At 35.9% G+C, this 27,409-nt stretch overlaps 1 protein-coding gene across 1 annotated transcript in view; it reads left to right on the top strand.

Annotated features, from left to right (window-relative positions):
• Window positions 1-26,301, top strand: part of LOC148949574 (uncharacterized) — a 171,369-nt gene extending 145,068 nt beyond the window's left edge. The window contains exon 11 of the mRNA XM_089093600.1: window positions 26,083-26,301. Within this exon, the coding sequence (XP_088949726.1) occupies window positions 26,083-26,231 (149 nt within the window). The 3' untranslated portion in view covers window positions 26,232-26,301. The remainder of the gene's footprint in view (window positions 1-26,082) is intronic.
• Window positions 26,302-27,409: the final 1,108 nt, after the last annotated feature.

Here is a 27,409-nt window from a genome sequence, read left to right as displayed (position 1 = left end):
GACAATGTCATAGTTACATGCAAGTTCGTCAATAACATGCTCTTTTCTTCTGGTACCATTTATGTTGTACGAGACAGCTGAAAGGGACTGCATCATTTTCGGGCACTACTCGAAACGCGAGACTTGAGCACTGGACATTTCAAACTAAAGGATGTATGATCACCGTTGCAGTTCGCACATTTGGGGCTATTTTGGCAAGGCGTTTCCTTAGTGGCAGTATGATTACCGGCACAACGAGCACATTTATCAACAGGACTGGTGCAATCCTTCATCATGTGATCTGGGGATCGGCATTTGAAGCAGCAACGGGGTACACTGATGAAATCGTACACACGGAATATTTCGTAACCTATTTTCAGGCCGTTCTTGATGGCATTGCCTTTTGCGAATGTATCCGAAAACTCTAGCTTAATTGTTTGTGAAGAGCCGAAACGAGTGGCTTCAGTCACACCAGGGTACGAATTTAGTCCAGCAATGTCAAAATCCTCAGGGATACCTCTAGCAATCCCAAGGTGACGCTTAAGCACAGTTTTAGTGGTAGCACCCGATGCGGCTGCACTAATCGAATTGCAGAAATCCGAAATAACAGATTTCTCAATGTTGACATACAACTTGTCACCTCGTGGGCGGACACTGGAAACTGACTCGTGACCTGACAATTGGTCTAAGAATTCCTTTCGACTTTTGGGGTTGCAAACTATTTGCGGAAGGTTTGAAACAATCACTGTAGCATGGCTACTCGATAGTGAAGAAGCAGCATCCCCAGGCTGGGGTAGCGGTGGAAAATTGGCTGAATAAGACTCGAACTGATTGGATATAGTTTTTAGATGCAAGTTCAGTTCATTGACTTTCGAGAGCAGAGCCGAGTAAGCCGAAGCCGGGATAACTGGCACTTCCGAAGGGCTTCGAATGACGAAAGTCGGAATTGTAAAACAATCTGAATCACCTTTTCTCAGCATTTCCAAGATATCACCAAGGTGACTAGATGGTGCCTTCGTTCCGTTTCGCTTCTGAAATAGCGCATCAGGATCCAGCTTCAAGCCCAGCCATTTCTTTGCGATCACAATCACTTCGCAATCAAAAAACTCCGCTCCAAATCTTCTGATAGTCTCATCATCTATTCCCTCTTCCTTGTTTAGCTGAACGAAATTCAACACGGGCGAATAATGCAAATTCTCACTCTGTTCAAACATCATGACGTAACAAGCTCTATGCACAGCAGCATGGGATGTTGCGCGCACGACTGACGAATTCTGCTATTACAGAATACAGAGCTATTTAAGCTAATAAGCGAGGGAAGCGTAGTTTCTTGCTACCTGATCCCCGCAGTTTAAGGGAGTAACACTCCCGGCAGGTACAACGGCCCTTGCGACAAGAAACTCCCCTCTTCTGCTCGCTTATTAGTAAAATTTAATAATATGAACGCACTGATGATTGAAATTGGCGATATAGATGGCGTGCCAGTCTACTTCAGAAAAAAGATGGCGTTGGCGAAAATACCCAGAGGGAAAGACCTGTTCTAGGAAATGGACAAGATCTCTCAATTTAATTTAACTATAAATCTATCCATAGAGGGTAAAGATCAAAAGGAAAACAACCTCAAAGTAATGTGATAGCTTTATCTCATTAACAGCAAACAAGCAAACTCAGGCACATTAACTATGGAAATAACAGATGGAACATCACTTGCTACCATGTCAATGCTACAACCGAGGATATTGTCCAAACGGAAGAACACATCCGGGAACTCTTCTCTAAGCTGTGTAGTGGCTGCAAGTGACTTAGTCTTCTTAACATTAAATTTTCAAACATATTATAGTACCCTGGATTCGCAAAACCTCTTAAAGCTCATTCATTTTGCTCGCACTTTCATCTAGGATGCTTAAATCATCAGCTTAATCTAAGTCCAGGAGACTTCTTTCTCCCTATTTGATTCCGTGCTCTCCCATTGCCTTCCTTGTGCTCCTTAAGGCAAGGTCCATCAAAATAATCCCTATAAAGGCGGATAGAACACAACCCTGCTTAACTCTTGATTTAATACAAAACCAGCTGCTAACCTCATTTCCTACCTTAACCGCAGTAGTGTTATTCTCGTACATAGCATTAATCATTTTAATGTATTTGTCTGGTATACCATAAAACGATAAAACCTTTGCTAAAGCTCTTCTATGAACAGAATCGAACGCTTGCTCATAATATAAAAAACTAAGGACCAAAGGTGTTTGACAACTCAGGTACTTCTCAATTATTAACCTAATAATACAGGAATAAAAAGGTTTAACCAGGAACAAATTGATAAAGCAATGCTTTCTTCACTATCCAGACCAGAAAAAATCTCTGAAAAACATATCCAGAATCCCCATCTCGAACTCGTTTCGAAATTTGTTTTTTTCGCCATTCTTATTCATTAGTTTTTTTTTTTTTAAAACAAAAAAAATCAAATATCACAAAACTGGTGTTTGATATGTCTTTCTGTATCAGATTTAAACGCTGAAACGATGTCTGATGTTATTTTCTCCGAAATGTCAGAGAATAAATCAGAAAACTCTGTTTTTGAACAAAAATGAACAAATTTTAGCGTTTTAGGTAAAAAAAAACAAGCGTTTGATAGAAGTATCTAGAACAGTTTTGAGTTGACAAACTAGGTTTTCTGAGATACTTCAAGATCTTTTTAATACCCATCCTCCCCACCCTTCCCCAAAAATCTTGCTCTTCGCAGGCTTTTGAGATCAAAATCCGTTCACCTTTATCACCATAAAAAACGACGTGGTAAAAATTATTTGTAATAAAACGTAAGAAAATTGCACATCTGATTGATCAAAGGAACAAAAATCACAGGGAAAATTAAATCACAGGCTTAAAGCTCATCCTCAGAAAATTCATTTTCTTGACACTTCGCGTTGCACGAAACTCCTTTACATACTCGATAAGCTGTGATGCATTCCTGGCCATTTTTCTTGCAGGAGCATCTCTCACCGGCGCAACCATCAGCTCGGCAAGAACACTTCACTGTCTCTAGATTATGAGGAGGAGCAGCGGGGAGATCCGTCATTTTTGGTTCTAAAACTTCGTTGCCTTGAAGATTCCGTCCCCAGCTTTGGGGGGTCAACCGTGTTTTTGGGGGTCAACCGTATTCCCTATCCAAATCTTAACCTGGCTTTAGACTCGGAACGAATGATACTTCGCTGCCATCATAGTCGGAGGCAGCTCTTGTGGGTGTACGAATGAGGTGGTAATATTGACTTTCCTCCGGAAAACTTGGTTCCTGGCAGTGTCAAGACTGGGCAGATCCTGGCAGTTGTAGAGTATCAGCAAAGCTTTCTCTCCAGCCGCAGCTATCTCATCGTGAGATGCAGCTTTTTGATAAACAGGGTACCGGCGTCTCTGAAACTCGAGTTCGATAAAAATAGCTGAAGAGCTTTTTCTTTTCCGATGCCATAAAGGTACGATCTTGTGACTCAACCCAGTATGGCGTGACAGAACGGCATCAGCTGGCAAACTTCTGACCCTAGCTTGTCTTTTATCTGACAAACATCCCAAGCTGATCATTCAATTCAAAATTCCGCTTCCGGTGAGATGTAAAGTCGATTTTAACTAGTGTTTACTTTGCACATGAGGAGGAAGAAATCATCCGTGTCATAAACAACCACAATGGAATCGCTATGGAGTGCAATTTCCGTAGCCTTCTTCACTATGTCTATATCAGCATCTCCTTCAGAGTGGTATACATCGCAACCGCTGGCTACCAGAGCGTTTCCAAGAATCTTCAGAAAACTGATAAGCAAAATGGTCTATGAAGGGGAGTATTCAGAGAAGAAGGTTTGTTTATGCAGGCCATGTCCTGATTAAGGCTATGTAATTCAGCTTATTTGCAAGTTCGGTAAGAAAGAACCTACCATAGTATTCATATCGGTAGACTACTAACCTGAATGAGATACTTTTTACGATCCGGAGCGGAGATACTTTTCTATTTGCATAAGACTGCAGCTCGGTTGCCACAAAATGGCGTTGAGAACGGGTGTAAATTTAATCACGCTAGCTTGAAAAAATCTGGATGTATACTGAAAAAAGACAAACGAACGGACAAAAAAAAACACAAAAAAAAGATACCAAGGTTATCACTTAGTTTTTTTGTTGAAAATAGCGAAATTTTGCTATTTTTTAGTAAAAATGGATTTTTCCATTTTATTTGACGTTTATAAGAAAAACTAACGTTAGAAACAGTTCCAGCTCTCAATTCGGATACAGATGGACGTATCTACCACTCATTTCGTGACACTTCATTTTTTCATGAAAAATAAAAATTAATGTAACAAAAATAGCGAAAAAAAAAATTTTGCAACGGGTTGGAGATGGGGATTTGGGATATGTTGTTCAGCGCTTTTTTGTGGTCAGGATGATGAAGAAAGCATTACCTTATCAATTTATTCCTGGTTCGGGCATATTTTTTTTTCCGTATTATTACTGTACTATAAGAATGAAAATTTGGTCAACACATCCTCTACCTTTTCTAAAACCGTACTGTTCTTCTCTTGAAACTTTATCTACAGCATCTCTCAGTCTAAAAAGTATCATATTACTAAGTAATTTGCTACCCACAGAGACCAGACTAATGCCTCGATAATTACCGCACTCACTCTTATCACTTTTCTTATAAAGTGGCTTAATTAAGGTTTTCGTAAAATCGTTAGGTACTTCCCCTTTTTCAAAAATCATATTCATAATCTTCATAATCATACTCATAAAATATGCTCCTTACCTAAAACATTATTTTTTTTTCCTACTCCAGCTCCTTTTTTACTGCAATCGAATGGCTGAATTCAATATTATTATTCGAAATCTAGGTCCTCCAGTTGGCCAAGCTGAAAAGGATTTTTCAGTTTCGTCACTCTCAAATTAGTAGAGGAGGGGGTACCAGCCCTGACCCTCACCCCTGCTGCCATCTACAATTTAGTTTAATGCTGACGGGACATAATTTATTCAAGGATTATCGATCGAGTCTAATGGGGGTAAAGGTCAATCGATCTGTTGTTGTTGTTGTTTGGCCACGTGCGAATGACATGAGGGGTGATTTACATAATCGGCAGGGGAATTATTGATTCACGAGCGTGGGGAATTATGAAACAATATGGTCATAGAGTCCCTAGGGAGAAAGATTACGTAATCGCTCAAAGACCTCTTTTTCCAAGATCGATTTATTTGTTGTTTCTATGTGTAATAACTCGGGGACGAAGGTTGCACATGCGCATTGAATTCTAACGGGAACAATGTTATTGATCTAGGACTCTAGGGGGAAGTGAATTTTCTCACTTGGATTTACATAATCGCTAGGGGAAATTATTGATTCACGAAGGGGGAATTAAGAAACAAACATGGCTTCATTGTTGTTTGGTTAGCTTAACCAGTGAACTTGATTTACATAATCGCTAGGGGAAATTATTGATTCACGAAGGGGAGAATTAAGAAACGTTAAGGCTTCTTTAATCTTAGGTCTGAGGGATAAACATTCTTTAGGACAGAGAGAAAAATTAATATTCTATTTTTAAATAGGGCTTCATTGATCTTTAGTGTCAGGAATCATAATTACCATCACTTGTTATCTTGGAATTATGCGGGAGTCTAAAGAGATAGAAATTTTATTTTTAAATACGGCTTCACGGAGCTTTAAGTCGGAGAGGTAAATTGATATTCTAACGAAACCCTAATAGTTTAGCTAGGAAAATTTATGAGATGAAGAGATTAACGTAGGAAAGGCTTTCCTAGAAATTTGAAATGCGTTAGCGCAGAGATGCCAAACAAAAGGAACACGCTGAAATTACGTTTAGGGATTATTTGGGCGAAACGGTTTTAGACAGGTTATGGAATTATTTCGGCGAAACAGTTAGAGACATTTTGAAAGAAGATTTTAGGAAAGGTTTTAGAAGAGAATTTGAGGGTGAAACTCTGTGGTCATTATAATAAACAAGTTCCATTTGAACAGTGTTGTGAGGTCCTCTAACCCAACCCCAAAGGGTTCCAATCCTCCTACCCCAACCCCAAAGGAAGCCCCCGGTCCACAAAGGCCCACCAGGCCCCATCTGTCCCCCCGGACCCCCAAAGGCCATCCCTGTGCTCCAAAGGCCCTCCCTGTGCCCCAAAGGCCCTCCTCCGGTCGCCAAAGGCCCATCGAGCTTCCAAAGGACCAACGGGGTCCCAAAGGCCCTCCACCGGTCCCCAACTGCCACTCCGGACCCCCCAAGGCCCTCCCCCGGCCCCCGAATGTCCCCCAGGCACCCAAAGGTCCCCCCGGCGCCCCAAAGGCCCACCCAGACCCCCAAATGCCATCCCCGGACCCCCAAAGCCCATCCCCCGGTCCCCAAAGGTCCCCCCCGAGATCCCAAAGGACCACCGGCCCTCAAGGGACCCACAGACCCTCAAAGGCTCTCCCCGTGCACCCGACTTTCGTTGATGTGTGTTGTCTGAAACCTATGAGTTGGGATGTGTAGTTTGCTACTTCAGGCTTTTCTGAGCTAAGGTTTCTTAGTCTTTCGTTGGTGTGTGTTGTCTGAAACCAATAGTTTGGGATGTGTAATTTGCTATTTCCGACTTTTCATAACCGGATTTCTTAGTCTTTCGTAGGTGTGTGGTGTCTGAAACCTATGATTTGGGATGTGTGGGTTGATATTTCTGACTTTTCTGAGTTGGATTTCTTAGTCTTTCATAGGTGTTTTGTGTCTGAAACCTATGATTTGGGGTGGGTGGATTGCTACTTTTGACTTTTCTGAGCTGGATTTCTTAGTCTTTCTTAGGTGTGTGTTGTCTGAAACCAATTTTTTGGGATTTGTAATTTGCTATTTCCGACTTTTCATATCCGGATTTCTTAGTCTTTCATAGGTGTGTAGTGTCTGATACCAATGATTTGGGTTATGTGGGTTGCTATTTTTGACTTTTCTGAGTTTGATTTCTTAGCCTTTCTTTGTTATCTGTTGACTGAAACCTATGATTTGGGCTGTTTAATTTGCTATTTTTGACTTTTCTGAGCTAGATTTCTTAGCCTATCATATTTGTGTCCTTTCAGAAAATTATGAATTGGGAGGTGTAGTTTGCTTTTTGGACTTTTAATAGCTAGGGTTAGTAGTCAATCATAGGTGTTTGTTGTCTGAAACTTAGATATAGGGATGAGTATTTTGATATTTAAGACTTTTATTAGATAAGTTTAATAAGTATTTAGAAGTTGAATGATGTATGAAACTTATTATGTGGGATATGTAAATTAATATTTAGGGCTTTTCTGAGTTGGATTTCTTAGTCTTTCATAGGTGTGTAGTGTCTGAAACCTATGATTTGGGATGTGTAGTTTGCTATTTTCGACTTGTCTGATCTATGTTTCCTAGCCTTTCATAGGTATGTGTTTTCAGAACATTATGATTTGGGATGTGTAGTTTGCTATTTCAGGCTTTTCTGAGCTAAGGTTTTCTAGTATTTCGTAGGTGAATGATGTCTGAAACCAATAGTTTGGGATGTGTAATTTGCTATTTCCGTCTTGTCATAACCGGATTTCTTAGCCTTCCGTAGGTGTGTAGTGTCTGAAACCTATGATTTGGGATGTGTGGGTTGCTATTTCAGGCTTTTCTGAGTTGGATTCTAAATCTTCTTAAATTCAATTCCGAGCTTTCTCAAAGAGATGAAAAAAATTAAAGTTCTGTTCCAAATATTTTCCCAGAAGAAGAAAAGTTCAACTTCAATTCTGAATTTTCTCAATGAAAATGAAAAAGTTATTGATCAAATCTTTTTTCCCAAAAATAATATAAAATTTCCACTTCAGTTCAGATTTTTTTCTCAAAGAGATGAAAAAATTTAAAATATTGTTCCAAATTTTTCATAGAAGATAGGAAAATTTATACTTTGATCGTGAATATTCGAGTTCTAATCTGAATTTTAACAAATAACACAATTCAATTCTAATGTCCCCACTAAAAAATTTAAAGTTCAATTCTAAATTTTTCGGTGGAAGATAGAAAAAGTAAGAACATACTTGTGAATATTTTCATGGAAGATAAAAATTTCTAGTTCAATTTAAAATTTTCTCAATGAAGTGAAGAAGAATTCAAGTTCTCTTCTGAATTTTACCAAAGAACACAATTCATTTCTAATTTCACCAGAGAAAATAAAAATCTTCCACTTCAGTTCTTTATTTCACAAAGACATAAATAAATTTAAAGTTCAATTCTAAATTTTTCGGTGGAAGATAGGAAAAGTAATACCATACTTGTGATTATTTTCATGGAAGATAAAAAGTTCTAGTTCAATTTAAAATTTTCTCAACTAAGTGAAGGAAAGTTCATGTTCTCTTCTGAATTTTCTCAATGAAAAAGAAATTAGTCATTGATCATTTCTATTTTTCCAAATAATATAAAAATTTTTCACTTTAGTTCAGATCTGACTCGAAGAGATGAAAAATTTAAAATACTGTTCCAAATTTTCTCAACGAAGTGAAGAAAAGTTCAAGTTCTCTTCTGAATTTTACCAGAGAACACACTTCAATTCTAATTTCTCCAGAGAAAATAAAAATCTTTCCACTTCAGTTCTTTATTTCACAAAGACATAAAGAAATTTGAAGTTCAATTCAAATTTTTCGGTGGAAGATAGAAAAAGTAATACCATACTTGTGAATATTTTCACGGAAGATAAAAAGTTCTAGTTCAATTTAAAATTTTCTCAACGAAGTGAAGGAAAGTTCAAGTTCTCTTCTGAACTTTACCAAAGAACACACTTCAATTCTAAATTCTCCAGAGAAAACAAAAATCTTCCACTTCAGTTCTTTATTTCACAAAGACATAAAGAAATTTAAAGTTCATTTCTAAATTTTTAGGTGGAAGATAGAAAAAGTAATACCATACTTGTGAATATTTTCACGGAAGATAAAAAGTTCTAGTTCAATTTAAAATTTTCTCAACGAAGTGAAGAAAAGTTCAAGTTCTCTTCTGAACTTTACCAAAGAACACACTTCAATTCTAATTTCTACAGAGAAAATAAAAATCTTCCACTTCAGTTCTTTATTTCACAAAGAAAAAAAAAATTAAATTTCAATTCTAAATTTTTATGATGAAGATAGAAAAAGTAATACAACACTAGTGAATATTTTCACGGAAGATAAAAAGTTCTAGTTCAATTTAAAATTTTCTCAAGGATGTCAAGGAAAGTTCAAGTTCTCTTCTGAACTTTACCAAAGAACACACTTCAATTCTAATTTCTCCAGAGAAAACAAAAAGCTGCCACTTCAGTTCTTTATTTCACAAAGACATAAAGAAATTTAAAGTTCAATTCTAAATTTTTCGGTGGGAGATAGAAAAATTAATACCATACATGTGAGACTAAAAATGAAGATATTTATGCAGAGTTTCAACTAGCTATGGCTAAGTTTGCTAAAGACAAGCTATTTTCTTGCGAAAACACACAAACTCAGAAAAAATGTTCAATGTTACTTTAGTACCTACGCAATTATACTAAAATTGAAGATATTTATGCAGAGTTTCAACTAGCTACGGCTAAGTTTTCTAAAGACAAGCTATTTTCTTGGGAAAACACACAAAATCAGAAGTAAAATGTTCAATGTTCCTCTAGTACCTACGCAATTAGGATTAAATGAAGATATTTATGCAGAGTCTCAACTACCTATGGCTAAGTTTGCTAAAGACAATCTATTTTCGTGCGAAAACACACAAAATCAGAAGTAAAATGTTCAATGTTCCTTTAGTACATACGCAATTAGTATTAAATGAAGATATTTATGCATAGTTTCAACTATCTATGTCTAAGTTTGCTAAAGACAAGCTATTTTCTTGCGAAAACACACAAACTCAGAAAAAATGTTCAATGTTCCTTTTGTACATAGGCACTTAGACTAAAAATGAAGATATTTATGCAGAGTTTCAACTAGCTATGGCTAAGTTTGCTATAGACAAGCTATTTTCGTGCGAAAACACACAAAATCAGAAGTAAAATGTTCAATGTTCCTTTAGTACCTATGCAATTAGGATTAAATTAAGATATTTATGCAGAATTTCAACTATCTATGGCTAAGTTTGCTAAAGACAAGCTATTTTCTTGCAAAAACACACAAAATCAGAAGTAAAATGTTCATTGTTCCTTTAGTACCTACGCAATTAGGCTTAAATGAAGATATTTATGCAGAGTTTCAACTAGCTATGGCTAAGTTTGCTAAAGACAAGCTATTTTCTTGCGAAAACACACAAACTCAGAAAAAATGTTCAATGTTCCTTTAGTACCTACGCACTTTGGATTAAATGAAGATATTTATGAAGAGTTTCAACTAGCTATGGCTAAGTTTGCTAAAGACAAACTATTTTCTTGCGAAAACACATACAAAATCAGAAAAACTGTTCAATGTTACTTTAGTACATATGCAATTAGGCTAAAAATGAAGATATTTAGGCACAGTTTCAACTAGCTATGGCTAAGTTTGATAAATACAAGATATTTTCTTGCGAATACATACAAAATCAGAAAAACTGTTCAATGTTCCTTTAGTACCTACACAATTAGGCTAAAAATGAAGATATTTATGCACAGTTTCAACTAACTATGGCTAAGTTTGCTAAAGACAAGCTATTTTCTTGCGAAAACACACAAAATCATAAAAAATGTTCAATTTTCCTTTAGTACCTACGCAATTAGGCTGAAATGAAGATATTTATGCAGAGTTTCAACTATCTATGGCTAAGTTTGCTAAAGACAAGCTATTTTCTTGCGAAAACACACAAAATCAGAAAAAATTTTCAATGTTCCTTTAGTACCTACCCACTTAGACTAAAAATGACTATATTTATGCAGAGTTTCAACTAACTATGGCTAAGTTTGCTAAAGATAAGCTATTTTCTTGCGAAAACACAAACAAAATCAGAAAAAATGTTCAATGTTCCTTTAGTACCTACGCAATTAGGCTAAAAATGAAGATATTTATGCAGAGTTTCAACTAGCTATGGCTACTTTTGGTAAAGACAAGCTATTTTCTTGAGAAAACACACAAAATCAGAAAAAATTTTGAATGTTCCTTTAGTACCTACGCAATTAGGCTAAAAATGAAGATATTTATGCACTGTTTCAACTAGCTATGGCTAAGTTTGCTAAAGACAAGCTATTTTCATGCGAAAACACACAAAATCTGAAAAAATATTGTTAGGTTAGGTTAAGTTAGATTAGGTTAGGTTAGCCTATGTTCGCGCACATAGAGGTTAGGTTAGGTTGGATTAAGTTAGGATAGGTTTAGTTAGGTTAGGTTAGGTTAGATTAAGTTAGGTTAGGTTAAGTTAGGTTAGGATAGGTTAGCCTACGTCCGCGCGCGTACTTAGGCTAACCTAGCCTAACCTAACTTAACCTAACTTAATCTAACCTAACCTAACCTAACCTAACTTAACCTAACCTAACTTAATCCAACCTAACCTAACCTATATGCGCGCGTACGTAGGCTAACCTAACCTAATCTAACTTAACCTAACCTAACAAGATTTTTTCTGATTTTGTGTGTTTTCGCATGAAAATAGCTTGTCTTTAGCAAACTTAGCCGTAGCTAGTTGAAACTCTACATAAATATCTTCATTTTCAGCCTATGTGCGTAGGTACTAAAGGATCATTGAAAATTTTTTCTGAATTTGTGTTTTTTCACAAGAAAATAGCTTGTCTTTAGCAAACTTAGCCATAGCTAGTTGAAACTCTGCATAAATATCTTCATTTTTAGCCTAATTGCGTAGGTACTAAAGGAACATTGAACATTTTACTTCTGATTTTGTTTGTGTTTTCGCAAGAAAATAGCTTGTCTTTAGCAAACATAGCCATAGTTAGTTGAAACTCTGCATAAATATCTTCATTTATAGTCTAATTGCGTAGGTACTAAAGGAACATTGAACATTTTTTATGATTTTGTTTGTTTTCGCAAGAAAATAGCTTGTCTTTAGCAAACTTAGCCATAGATAGTTGAAACTCTGCATAAATATCTTCATTTCAGCCTAATTGCGTAGGTACTAAAGGAACATTGAAAATTTTTTCAGATTTTGTGTGTTTTTGCAAGAAAATAGCTTGTCTTTAGCAAACTTAGCAATAGCTAGTTGAAACTATGCATAAATATCTTCATTTTTAGCCTAATTGCGTATGTACTAAAGGAACACTGAAAATTTTTTCTGATTTTGTATGTTTTCGCAAGAAAATAGCTTGTCTTTAGCAAACTTATCCATAGCTAGTTGAAACTCTGCATAAATATCTTCATTTTAGTCTAGTTGCGTAGGTACTAAAGGAACATTGAACATTTTTTCTGATTTTGTTTGTTTTGTCACAAGAAAATATCTAGTATGTAGAAAACTTAGAAAGATCTAGTTTAAAATCTTCATAAATATATTAATCTAATCCTATGTTCTTAGTTACTACAGTAACATTGAAATTTTTTTCTGATTTTGTTTGTGTTTTCGCACGAAAATAGCTTGTCTTTAGCAAACTTAACCATATCTAGTTGAAAATCTGCATAAATATCTTCATTTCAGCCTAATTGCGTAGGTACTAGGGAAACATTGAACATTTTTTCTGATTTTGTGTATTTTCGCAAGAAAATAGCTTGTCTTTAGCAAACTTAGCCATAGATAGTTGAAACTCTGCATAAATATCTTCATTTCTAGCCTAATTGCATAGGTACTAAAGGAACACTGAACATTTTTTCTGATTTTGTATGTTTTCGCAAGAAAATAGCTTGTCTTTAGAAAACTTAGTCATAGCTAGTTGAAACTGTGCATAAATATCTTCATTTTTAGCCTATTTGTGTATGTACTAAAGGAACACTGAACATTTTACTTCTGATTTTTTTTGTGTTTTCGCAAGAAAAGAACTTGTCTTTAGCAAACTTAGCCAGAGCTAGTTGAAACTCTGCATAAATATCTACATTTAAGCCAAATTGCTTAGGTACTACAGGAACATTGAAAATTTTTTGTGAGTTTGTGTGTTTTCTCTCGAAAAAAGCTTGTCTGTAGCTAAATTTGCCATAGGTAGTTGAAACTCTGCATAACTATCTTCATTTAAGCCTAATTGCGTAGGTACTAAAGGAACATTGAACATTTTACTTCTGATTTTTTGTGTTTTCGCGAGAAAATAGCTTGTCTTTAGCGAACTTATAAAGGTGGATAATAAAATCATAAAAAAGATAGAAAATATATTCTAAGAGCGTTTTGTAGAGATTAAACGTTTTATTAGTACGGACTATTTTGTGTATTTTTGGTAGATTTTATATGTTATTCATCTCTAATAGAAATCTAGATTAGTAACTCTGATAGCTTATAAACATTTTTTGAATATTATACTAGGTACTAAAGAAACATTGAACATTTTTTCTGAGTTTGTGTGTTTTCGCAAGAAAATAGCTTGTCTTTAGCAAACTTAGACATATCTAGTTGAAACTCTTAATAAATATCTTCATTTAATACCAAGTGCGTAGGTTATAAAGGATCATTGAACATTTTTCTTCTGAGTTTATGTGTTTTCGCACGAAAATAGCTTGTCTTTAGCAAACTTAACCATAGGTAGTTGAAACTCTGCATAAATATCTTCATTTAAGCCTAATTGCGTAGGTACTAGAGGAACATTGAACATTTTACTTCTGATTTTGTGTGTTTTCGCACGAAAATAGCTTGTCTTTAGCAAACTTAGCCATAGCTAGTTGAAACTCTGCATGAATATCTTCATTTTTAGTCTAATTGCGTAGGTACTAAAGCAACATTGAACATTTTTTCTGAGTTTGTGTGTTTTAGCAAGAAAATAGTTTGTCTTTAGCAAACTTAGCCATAGCTAGTTGAAACTCTGCATAAATATCTTCATTTTTAGTCTCACATGTATGGTATTAATTTTTCTATCTCCCACCGAAAAATTTAGAATTGAACTTTAAATTTCTTTATGTCTTTGTGAAATAAAGAACTGAAGTGGCAGCTTTTTGTTTTCTCTGGAGAAATTAGAAATGAAGTGTGTTCTTTGGTAAAGTTCAGAAGAGAACTAGAACTTTACTTGACATCGTTGAGAAAATTTTAAATTGAACTAGAACTTTTTATCTTCCGTGAAAATATTCACTAGTGTGATATTACTTTTTCTATCTTCCATCGAAAAATTTAGAATTGAACTTTATATTTCTTTGTCTGTGTGAAATAGATAAATGAAGTGGAAGATTTTTGTTTTCTCTGTAGAAATTAGAATTGAAGTGTGTTATTTGGTAAAGTTCAGAAGAGAACTTGAACTTTTCTTCACTTCGTTGAGAAAATTTTAAATTGAACTAGAACTTTTTATCTTCCGTGAAAATATTCACAAGTATGGTATTACTTTTTCTATCTTCCACCGAAAAATTTAGAAAAGAAATTTAAATTTATTTTTGTCTTTGTGAAATAAAGAACTGAAGTGGAAGATTTTTGTTTTATCTGGAGAAATTAGAATTGAAGTGTGTTCTTTGGTAAAGTTCAGAAGAGAACTTGAACTTTCCTTGACTTCGTTGAGAAAATTTTAAATTGAACTAGAACTTTTTATCTTTCATGAAAATATTCACAAGTATGGTCTTACTTTTTCTATCTTCCACCGAAAAATTAGCATTTTAATTTAAATTTCTTTATGTATTTGTGTAATAAAGAACTGAAGTGGAAGATTTTTGTTTTCTCTGGAGAAATTAGAATTGAAGTGTGTTCTTTGGTAAAGTTCAGAAGAGAACTTGAACTTTTCTTCACTTCGTTGAGAAAATTTGGAACAGTATTTTAAATTTTTCATCTCTTCGAGCCAGATTGAACTTTTTTATCTTCAGTGAAAAATTTGGAACAGTATTTTAAATTTTTCATCTTTTCGAGTCAGATCTCAACTAAAGTGAAAAATTTTTATATTATTTGGAAAAATAGAAATGATCAATGACTAATTTCTTTTTCATTGAGAAAATTCAGAAGAGAACTTGAACTTTTCTTCACTTCTTTGAGAAAATTTTAAATTGAAATAGAAGTATTTATCTTCCTTGAAAATATACACAAGTATGGTATTAATTTTTCTATATACCACCGAAAAATTTAGAATTGAACTTTAAATTTATTTATTTCTTTGTGAAATAAAGAACTGAAGTGGAAGATTTTTATTTTCTATGGTGAAATTAGAAATGAATTGTGTTCTTTGGTAAAATTCAGAAGAGAACTTGAATTCTTCTTCACTTCATTGAGAAAATTTTGAATTGAACTAGAAATTTTTATCTTCCATGAAAATATTCACAAGTATGGTATTACTTTTTCTATCTTCCACCGAAAAATTTAGAATCGAACTTTAAATTTGTTATTGGGGAAATTAGAATTGAATTGTGTTCTTTGGTAAAATTCAGATTAGAACTCGAATATTCACGATCAAAGTATAAATTTTCCTATCTTCTATGAAAAATTTGGAACAATATTTTAAATTTTTTCATCTCTTTGAGAAAAAAATCTGAACTGAAGTGGAAATTTTATATTATTTTTGGGAAAAAAGATTTGATCAATAACTTTTTCATTTTCATTGAGAAAATTCAGAATTGAAGTTGAACTTTTCTTCTTCCGGGAAAATATTTGGAACAGAACTTTAATTTTTTTTCATCTCTTTGAGAAAGGTCGGAATTGAATTTAAGAAGATTTAGAATTCAACTCAGAAAAGCCTGAAATAGCAACCCACACATCCCAAATCATAGGTTTCAGACACCACACACCTACGAAAGACTAAGAAATCCTCTTATGAAAAGACGGAAATAGCAAATTACACATCACAAACTATTGGTTTCAGACATCATTCACCTACGAAATACTAGAAAACCTTATCTCAGAAAAGCCTGAAATAGCAAACTACACATCCCAAATCATAATGTTCTGACAACACATACCTATGAAAGGCTAAGAAACCTAGCTCAGAAAAGACGAAAATAGCAAACTACACATCCCAAATCATAGGTTTCAGACACTACACACCTATGAAAGACTAAGAAATCCAACTCAGAAAAGCCCGAAATAGTAATTTACATATCCCAAATCATAAGTTTCAGACAGCATTCACCTACGAAATACTAAGAAACCTTAGCTCAGAAAAGTCTGAAATAGCCAACTACTCATCCCAAACTCGAAGTTTCAGACAACAAACAACTATGAGTGACTAAGAATCCTAGCTCTGAAAAGTCCAAAAAGAAAACTACACCTCCCAATTCATAATTTTCTGAAAGGAAACACATATGATAGGCTAAGAAATCTAGCTCAGAAAAGTCAAAAATAGCAAATTAACCATCCCAAATCATAGGTTTCAGTCAACACACACCTATGAAAGGCTAAGAAATCCACCTCAGAAAAGTCAAAATAGAAACCCTCACATCCCAAATCATTGGTTTCAGACACTACACACCTATGAAAGCCTAAGAAATCCGGTTATGAAAAGTCAGAAATAGCAAATTACAGATCCCAAATCATAGGTTTCAGACAACAAACACCTATGAAAATCTAAGAAATCTAGCTCAGAAAAGTCAAACGTAGCAATCCACCCACCCCAAATCATAGGTTTCAGACACTAAACACCTACGAATGGCTAAGAAATTCAGCTCAGAAAAGCCTGAAATAGCAACCCACACATCCCAAATCATAGGCTTCAGACACCACACACCTACGAAAGACTAAAAAATCCGGTTATGAAAAGTCGGAAATATCAAATTACACATCCCAAACTATTGGTTTCAGACAACACACACCAACGAAAGACTAAGAAACCTTAGCTCAGAAAAGCCTGAAGTAGCAAACTACACATCCTAAATCATAGGTTTCATAAAACCCCCATCACCGAAAGAGGGGTGCGGGGGGTGAGCCTTGGAGGGTCTGGGGGTCCCTTGTGGGGGGGGGGGCCTGGGGGGGCTCGGGGGGGGCCCTGTGGGCCCGGGGGTATGGGCTGTGGGGGTCCGGGGAGGGCATTTGGGGGACCGGGTTGGCCTTTGGGGCGCTGGGAGGGCCTTTGGGTGCCTGGGGGACATTTGGGGGCCGGTGGAGGGCCTTGGGGGGGCCGGAGAGGCAGTTGGGGACCGGTGGAGGGCCTTTGGGACCCCGTTGGTCCTTTGGGAGCTCGATGGGCCTTTGGGGACCGGAGGAGGACCTTTGGGGCACAGGGGGGGGCGTTTGGGGCACAGGGAGGGCCGTTGGGGGTCCGGAGGGGCAGTTGGGGACCGTTGGAGGGCCTTTGGGACCCCGTTGGTCCTTTGGGAGCTCGATGGGCCTTTGGGGACCGGAGGAGGGCCTTTGGGGCACAGGGAGGGCCTTTGGAGCACAGGGATGGCCTTTGGGGGGCCGGGGGGACAGATGGGGCCTGGTGGGCCTTTGAGGACCGAGGGCTTCCTTTGGGGTTGGGGTAGGAGGATTGGAACCTTTTGGGGTTGGGTTAGAGGACCTCACACCACTGTTAAAATGTAACTTGTGTATTATAATGACCACAGAGTTTCACCCTCAAATTCTCTTCTAAAACCTTTCCTAAAATCATCTTTTAAAATGTCTCTAACGGTTTCGCCGAAATAATCCCATAACCTGTCTAAAACAGTTTCGCCCAAATAATCCCTACACGTAATTCAGCGTGTTCCTTTTGTTTGGCATCTCTGTGCTAATGCATTTCAAATTTCTAGGAAACCCTTTCCTTCGTTAATCTCTTCACCTCATAAATGTTCCTAGCTAAACTATTAGGGTTTCGTTAGAATATCAATTTACCTCTCCGACTTAAAGCTCCGTGAAGCCGTATTTAAAAATAGAATTTCTATCTCTTTAGACTCCCGCATAATTCTAAGATAACAAGTGATGTTAATTATGATCCCTGACACTAAAGATCAATTAAGCCCTATTTAAAAATAGAATATTAATTTTTCTCTCTGTCCTAAAGAATGTTTATCCCTCAGACCTAAGATTAAAGAAGCCTTAATGTTTCTTAATTCTCCCCTTCGTGAATCAATAATTTCCCCTAGCGATTATGTAAATCAAGTTCACTGGTTAAGCTAACCAAACAACAATGAAGCCATTTTTGTTTCTTAATTCCCCCTTCGTGAATCAATAATTTCCCCTAGCGATTATGTAAATCCAAGTGAGAAAATTCACTTCCCGCTCGAGTCCTAGATCAATAACATTGTTCCCGTTAGAATTCAATGCGCATGTGCAACCTTCGTTCCGGAGTTATTACACATAGAAACAACAAATAAATCGATCTTGGAAAAAGAGGTCATTGAGCGATTACGTAATCTTTCTCCCTAGGGACTCTATGACCATATTGTTTCATAATTCCCCACGCTCGTGAATCAATAATTCCCCCGCCGATTATGTAAATCACCCCTCATGTCATTCGCACGTGGCCAAACAACAACAACAACAGATCGATTGACCTTTACCCCCATTAGACTCGATCGATAATCCTTGAATAAATTATGTCCCGTCAGCATTAAACTAAATTGTAGATGGCAGCAGGGGTGAGGGTCAGGGCTGGTACCCCCTCCTCTACTCAAATTCACAAAAATAGTTTATAGGTCAGAAGAATGACCCAGAAGAGTTAGAAAGCTTGCAAAGTTTGGCCTAAGTTTGGCCAGTTTTGTTCCTAATTAAATGAAAAAAAACAAGTTTTTTAAACTGAAAGTATGGAGCGACATTAAAACTTAAAACGAACAGAAATTATTCCGTATATGAAAGGGGCTGATCCCTCCTCAACGCATCGCTCTTTACGCTAAAGTTTGACTCTGTCTCACAACTTTATTTTTTGAAACAATACGTAACTTACGAATTAACTTACGTAACGAACTTCCATATTCATATATTTTTAATACGTTTATTATGGGGTTCGCCCCCTAGTCAATACCTTGCTCTTTAAGCGAAAGTTCGAATTTTGTTCCAATTCTTTAAAAATGACCGCTTAATCACAAATGCCGTTAATTAGAATAAATAGCTCTTATGAAAGTACTAAAAAATCTTATGGCTTAAAGAGCGAGGCATTGACTACGGGGTGAACCCAATCATATATGTAATATTTTCTGTTCGTTTAAAGTTTCGATGTTGCTGCTGTTGCAGTTGAAATACTTGTTTTTCTATATCAAATTTCTGATCTTTTTGTAAATAATGCTGGGAAGTCCGGCGTCCCCTTCATAGCAATGTCCCTTCCCCCATGAAAACTTCCTTCATGGAAAGATCCTCCCACATAACCCCTGACCCACCCACCCTCCCCCCCCCACTACCAGGAAAAATCTCCCCTGAAAACGTCTGTATACTTCCAAATAACCAATACTATATGTTAACATTGGGTAAAGTTCATAACTTTCAGCCCTCCCCCGGGAACTTCGGGGGATTAAGTCATCCTAAAAGACATACTGATAATATTTTCGAACATGCTGAACAAAATGGCTATCTCAAAATTTTGATCAGGTGACTTTGGGAAAAAATGAGCGTGGGAGGGGGCCTAGTTGCCCTCAATTTTTTTGGTCACTTAAAAAGGGAACTAGAACTTTTAATTTCCATTCCATTGAGCCCTCCCACGATATTCTAGGACAACTGGGTCGATACGATCACCCCTGGGAAAAAAAACAAAAAAAAAACAAACAAATAAACACGCACTCGTGATCTTTCTTCTGGCAAAAAATGCAAAATTCCACATTTATGTAGATGGGAGCTTCAAACCTCTACATTAGGGTTATCTGATACGCGGAATAAGATGGTGTGATTTTCATTAAGGTTCTATAACTTTTAGGGGGTCTTTCCCCCTTTTTTCGAAAATCAGCCAAATTTTCTCAGGCGCGTAACTTTTAATGCGTAGGATTAAACTTGATATAACTTATATATTTGAAATCAGCATTAAAATCCGACTCTTTTGATGTATCTATTTGTATCAAAATACCGTTTTCTAGAGTTTCGGTTACCATTGAGCCGGGTCGCTCCTTACTTTCAGTTCGTTACCACGAACTGTTTGAAACACTCTTTATGACGAAAGTTTCGAGAAATCACAGGTAGAGGCTGTTGCAATGTAACTCACTCTACAGATGTCAACAATGCCTACAACTTGATAACGCCTTTAAAAATCCAGATAATTAAACTATAGATTATAACTATAGATAAACAGTAACTACTTGCTATACAAAGTAGAGATGAAACTTAAAAAATACCGAAACTCATTCCTCTCATCTGGTATTCCTTCTTCTGAATCAAGTAGTAAACATATAAACAGCTACGCTTTATTCTTTCATTCTTAAATAATATTAAATAAAAAAAACAAGTTTTTTTAATGAAAGTAAGAAGCGACATTATAACTTGAAACGAACATATTTTATTCCTTATTTTAAAGGGGCTGTCCCATCAAACACAAATATCTATTTTCTATATTGTTTTTTTTTGATTAAAAAATTATTTTTGTGATAATTAGTCAAAATTTTGCGTAAAGAGCGTGGTTTTGTAGAGAGGACATCCCCTTTCATATACGGAATAATTTCTGTTCTTTTTAAGTTTTATTGTCGCTCCTTACTTTCAGTTAAAGAAACTTGTTTTTTTTATTTATTTTCTGAAAGTTTTTTAATTAATGCAAGTTTTGATTTTGGCTCACCGTACATGAATAATTAAAACAAAATTTTCATATTAATTGACTTTTATTTAGTTATGGCTTTCTCGAAACTTGTTTAATTTTAATTACGAACGTTTTTATTAGTAATAAATATACGTAACTTACGAATTAACTTACATAACGAATTTATATATTCATATATTTTTAATACGTTTATTATGGGGTTCGCCCCCTAGTCAATACCTTGCTCTTTAAGCGAAAGTTCGAATTTCGTTTCAATTCTTTGCTTAATCACAAAGGCCGTTAATTAGAATAAATAGCTCTTATGAAAGTACTAAAAAATCTTTGGCTTAAAGAGCGAGGCATTGACTACGGGGTGAACCCAATTATAGATGTAATATTTTCTGTTCGTTTAAAGTTTTGTTGTTGCTGCTGTTGCAGTTCAAATACTTGTTTTTTCATATTAAGTATCTGATCTTTTTTTAAATAACGCTGGGAAGTCCGGCGTCCCCTTCATAGCAATGTCCCTTCCCCCATGAAAACTTCCTTCATGGAAAGATCCTCCCACATAACCCCCGACCCCCCTCAACGCATTTCTCGTTAAATTGACAATACTCTCCAAAACATCACTTGTGTATTATACAGTACATAATCACGACATCTCCTCCAATTCGCAAATTCCATTACCCCTTTTTGCAAATGTTAAACAAACATCTCCAATTGTAAAAGCATTAAAAAATTTTCCAATCACTAATTACCCCTTTTTTTATCTTGCCTCCTATCAATTCTGAGTTTCCGGCTAGAATTAGACAAAGCCCGTCTTAATCACCAATTTGGTAACCCTTTCTCAATAACAAAAAAGGAACATCATTAAAAACTATGATGAATGCAAATTATCCTGTATATGAAGCGAGCTCTCATTTCTCGTTAAATTGACAATGCTCTCCAAAACATCACTTGTGTATTATACAGTACATAATCATGACATCTCCTCCAATTCGCAACTCCCCTTACCCCATTTTTGCAAAGGTTAATCAAACATCTCCGATTGTAAAAGCATTAAAAAATTTTCCAATCACTAATTACCCCTTTTTTGCAAATGCTAAACAAAAAAAAAACCTGTCTGTACGTCAGAAAACTTGTCCTTAATCAGCATCGTAGATGTATTAGCTATAGGACTGGTATTGCGTAAATCTCTTGGCAAAGGTGTGATGACCTGTAGAAATGTTTACCTACCGGAAAAACCTGTTTGGTACGGGGGCGTCCGCAAATTCAATATAAGCATTCTACTAGCAGGTTATGGGCTCTAATTCTACTTGTGGCACATTTTTCAAAGTCAGTTGTCATCATTACCATAATCTATAAAGTTAGTACAGTTTTAGTAAAATTCTATTCAAAGAAAATAATCAGCTTTTTTAATCAGTTAAAGACGTCTTCAAATTCCTGATTATTGGCAATGTACATTCTCCTAACGCCACTGCCATTTAGCTAAAAAATATTTAATTTCTTGCGAGGTCAGGGAGTATATCTTGGCTGCAGAAAAGGATATTTTAATTTATTTTAGGAATGGGTGGGGGAAAGATCAAGGATCAAGATAATCTTAATTTTTCTCCATTTCCATGTTTTTGGCTAAAAACTTTAATAACATTTTACCATCAGGAGGGCTGAGGCACCACTGATCTACCCCCGTTGACGTTAATTCTTTACCATGCTTCTGTTTTCCATGCTTCTGTTGTGGTAGAAGTCTAGACCATCTTGATTTCAACCTACCAGAATCCCCAGAAGTTACTGCTAATAATCTAAACAAGTTCCTTGCCTCCATTGTCCAGAGCCTTCCGGCATTGTCTTATCAATTACCTACTGATGATCTCCCACCTTCTTTCCCCTACACATTTCCGTCGGACATCGAAAGAAGAATTGGGAAACTGCAAAAAACAAGTGTCTGCCCTTTAGATATCCCTTTTCCTTTAATTAACGCTTTCAGTGACTTCCTTCAAAGCCCTTGTCAGATCTTTTCAATGAGATTAATAAGTCTGGCCAATATCTACAAATGTGGAAGCATGGTTTCATAAGCCCCTTAAAAAAAAAAGATAGAAAATCTGGTTTTGAAGTTGTTTGTCCTATTTCACTCACTCCTAAATTCTCTGAACTATACGAAGGATTCCTTGCAGACTGGCTAAAGGAAAAATCCTACCTCTCACTGACCTGAGACAATTTGGGAACATCAAATCCACTTCTACCTCCTAGTACATTGTTTTTCTTATTGATTCAATTGGGAAAATTCTCGAAAACCCTAATTACTGGCTAAATGTAATTTCCACTGACCTTCAAAAACCATTTGACCTTGTTAACCACAATATTTTAGTTTAAAAACTTATAATTGATTCTAATATTGGTATTTTCCTGGTTAAATTGGTTGCCTACTTTTTGTCAAATAAATCACAAGCGGTCAAATATCAGAATCATTTTTCCAGTCCCCTGCCCCCCTGTCCACAATGGAGTACCCCAAGGTAATCTCCTAGGTCCCCTCCTGTTTTCTGTTATGATAAATAGCCTTGCAAAGGAATTTCCCGACAAATGGATATTTGTGGATGACCTAACAGTTGTTGAAACCTGCTACAGAAACTTAGTAAGCAACCCTATAAGCATCCTCAATGATGTTGCTGATGACACTGCAGACATAGACATGAGAGTAAACCCCTCTAAATCTATGATAATGCCAATATGTTTCCTTAAAACATCATCCCTTTTCCTCAACCCTATCACCCCAGATATTTCTGTTTCTTCCTTTAAATTACTTGGTATTACAACTTCCTCTAATTTAAAGTGGGATATCCACGTTAATGATATTGTTCATAGAGCTAATGCTTCCTTGTCTCTCCTTAACCCCTTGAATAAATGTAATGTTCCCCCACCCCAGTCTTTAAGGATCTTTGCTTCCTTTGTCCACCCATATCTTAAATAAGATTGTTCACTTTAACATCCTGGCATCTCCCATGATGAATCAGAAAAAATTGAATCCATTCAAAAAAGAGCCCTGAGAATAATTTTTAAAGAAGGTAAGGTACCATACTCGCTCCTTCTAAAAAAGCCAAGTTAGAAACTTTTGAGCACAGGAGAGGAATGTTTTGCCTCCGTTTTGCCAAAAATGCCATAATAAACCCACGCACGGAAAACATTTACCCCAAAAGACACTCCCCATCTAGACACCACCTGCCATGTTGCTGTTTCTGAACCCGTTCCTATCTTGTCCCCTATCCGGTGCTTGACCTCCAGGTATGAAAAAACCTTTGTACCCTTTATTACGGATAAAATAAACCGCTAGTTTTCCTTTTTTTTTGCTCTCTCTCTCTTTGGTACTAATGATACCCAAGTTTTTTGTTTGTTCGATTTTTTTTTTTGTTTCCTCCCCCTGTTTTTGAATTATCTTTTAAACCTCTTTAACGTTAATTTTATTTTACTCTTTTTTTGATTTTACCTTTTTCAGTTACTGAAATTTTGCCACTTAATTTTTTTTCTTTTTTTTTGTTGACTAATGAATGGTTTTGCCATTCGGATATTGTTGTTTTTGGCATTGGTTTGCCAATTTTTTTTAAATTTTTGAGCTTTTTTATGATTTTGATTTTTTGGTTTTATGACTCCGAAATGCGAATTTGGTCCTTCGGGGCTTGTGATGGACGTTTTCTTATCTTATCTCTACAAAGCTTATGGTTATCATTCTCCAAAGAGCTTTCTTTTAGCAATACCATTCGATTTTTATACTACTACTTAACAAAGTGAGTCCCATGATCTCCTGAGGATAACTTCTTATAAGGATATATCGAATGATTTATCCTTGATTGATTCTACACAAAAAATTCCCTCGGAAAATCTCCCAGGAAACCCCGCTACCCGTTACAAATTCTAGCCACATGTACAATTGAACAGTCAAAGAGAAAGTATTATCACATGAAAGTATACTTTCTAATACATTCTCGCCTTTATAATCCTATGAAACTACCTCATTTCTTATATTTGGGACCTTGCTGTAATGGTAGATGAAGCCTCTGTTCTCTTGTGTTACAAGTTTGTCAAGTTCTTATTACGTTTGCCCCGGTGGGTGAGCAATCACTACGTCGTGAAAAAATTCCATATTCATTAACCCAGAGGTCGAGCAGTGGCCGACCTCTGATCGGCCACTGCCGACCAGGTATTGGACCAGAAATATTGCAAGTCGGCAGAGACTGCCGACTTGCAATATTTTAAAGGCTTTTTACTCCGTTCTTCTCTATCAATCAATTCTGTCTCTCTTTACAAGCGGATTTAATCCATTTCTTTGTACCTACCTATGGCAGTGGTATCAGAAGTCCTCGATCCGTGTACCTTTGGAAGGCACTGTTAGTAATCGTATTCGTGTGTGCCGTGGTGTTAAGCAGGGTTCTGTTCTTAGTCCGGCCATATTTAACAACTTTATTAGAGAAGTTGCTCGAAAGATTCCACCATACTTAATTGAGTCATATATCGACACACAGAACTATAGATTAATTTTGGCGAATCAGCACTGTTATCACTGCCTGTTATCACTGTTGATAGTCTTTATTATTTTTTATTTTTTTTTGTAGAGCAAAAAACATATTTGTTCTAAATGGTAAAATTTTATTGCAGGTATTATTAATTATTGATGATTATGACTAAATGGGGTAAATAATGATGATCCATGCTGATCTGCTAGTAATTATGGACCGGTCCAGGGCTAATTTTTCCATTTTTTTATTTTTGACTTTTGCAATTAATTCAGAGTTATTATTACTATACATTCAATGATGCCTACTATAGTCATTCGAGTTATATAGAGTACCTTTTTTTTATACAAAGCATCAGTTATATACAAGGCATCCGAATTATAAAGAGTACCTTCTTTTCTTTATTAACAAATGGGTAAAAAAAACACAACAGTTAAATGTAGATATAATAAAATAAACTAAAATAAAATAAATGTAGAAGGAAACGAAAATAAACATTGTCACTTACATTCAAAATAAGTCCTGATGCAAATTAGCGTTTTTGGGACGACCCAAAAAACACATGTCAACTATTAATACACTCCCTCAGAGAAAACAATCCCTTAATCCTCCCCTACGAAACAGTTAATCAACAATTCTAAAATTAGTATATTTACAGGAAACTTGGATGAATTCTAGCTCATAACTTACAACTCATCACAATTCCTGACACATACTGACACTCATCCAATCACAAAACGCAGGAAACAAAATCCCTTTATCAACTCAGGAGCATATACTCACCCCAAAACAAATTAAATCACTCCATCTCTAGAATATTATCTCAAACGAACACATCGCAAAGAAGCAAGGAATTCATCAAGGACCTTCTTACCTTTTGCATCTGCTGGAGTACATCGAATTTTCCATGTATTTAAATTTTTTCCAGGGGGAGGATAGCGGAGGGTGATAAATACAGTAATATGTCAAAACTTAGATTTATACTCGCTGAATTTTATGATTTTTCTTGTTTGTATTTCAGGATCTGACGTAGACGAATCTCAACTGTGCCAATTTATTGCTGAAAAGGTATCTCCTCATAAACAGCTTGCTGGCGGAGTAGTCTTTATGGATGCTATACCAAAATCACCCACTGGAAAAATCCTTAGAAGACTTTTAAAACACAATTAAATTGATTACACTTGGAGTAAAGATAACTGTTTAATTTTATATCGTGGTCGAATGTAATAAATTGAAAACTATTTGACCCTTTTTATTTAATTTTATTCTGTTCATGATTTAAACTTTAAGGCTCATTTTTTTAAAGCTTGTGAATACACTTGGTGTTTTATAGCTCCTTTTATAAAGCTACGTGAAAAGAGTACGTGGAGGATTGCATCCACTCTCGTCCCTCACCATACCTCATGAACCTAGCTGATCTTTTCTATTTGCTTATAATTTTCATGATAATTTCCCTTTTACGTATGCCACAAGCTCCCCGGGGCCTGCTCCCCCATAATCCTAATTTTTCTTGAATTTCTAGGCGCTTTTCATTCCCATCATGAAACAAATATTTCTCTTTTCGGGTTTAGTTATATTCCCTTTTCAAGGTTCCTTTTTTGAAACAGTCGAATACACTTGGTGATTCATTGCTCCTCTTTTATTAAGCGACGGTGCAAGTATCTAAGTACGTGGAGGATTGCATCCACTCTCGTCCCTTACCATACCTTATGAATTTTGCTGGGTTTTCTATACCCTTGTAATTTTGATGGTAATTCCCCTTTATGTATGCCACGAGGGCCTGGGGCCCGCCCCCCTCAGGATCCTAGATTTTCTAGAATTTCTAGGCAGCTCTCATTCAAATTATCAAATAATTTTTTATCCCCTCCCCCCCGGAAAAAAATACCTGTAATGTCCAACCTCTTGATATCTGGACTATAATTTTTAGCGAGTAAGAATTAAAACTTACGCACGTGCTTGTTCGTAGAAATTTGCTTTTGTTAGTAAAGCAATTAATCTTCTTAATTATTTTTTTGAATTCTCTTGAATTTTCTCTAATTACTTAGTAGAGTCAGGTTTTGCCATCACGCTTATTAGGACTGTTAAAAGTATTTGTCAATTCTGTGTACTTTCACCTACTTAAGGAAAATTTAACTCGATTCAGAAATTAGAGAAATTCGTGGCAATTGGAAAATTCTTTAAAAAAGTTGAACTGATTTTACATCTAAAATAAATTTATAATAGTAGGAACCTGCTCATATTGTGTCTCCTGCTCTTTAACAGCTTATTTGGGTCCACGTGCTGAGAAGGAGGCAGTGACAAATTTTTAATAAAAACAAAAGAGGGAAATTATCTGGAAATTACAGGAG

The sequence above is a fragment of the Artemia sp. Qi Xiang Cuo genome, chromosome 8, assembly GCF_049724085.1.
Source record: "Artemia sp. Qi Xiang Cuo chromosome 8, ASM4972408v1, whole genome shotgun sequence".
In the NCBI taxonomy this organism is placed as follows: domain Eukaryota; kingdom Metazoa; phylum Arthropoda; class Branchiopoda; order Anostraca; family Artemiidae; genus Artemia; species Artemia sp. Qi Xiang Cuo.
Note: the sequence above shows the minus strand (reverse complement) of the source record. Positions and strands in the feature narration are given on the sequence as shown.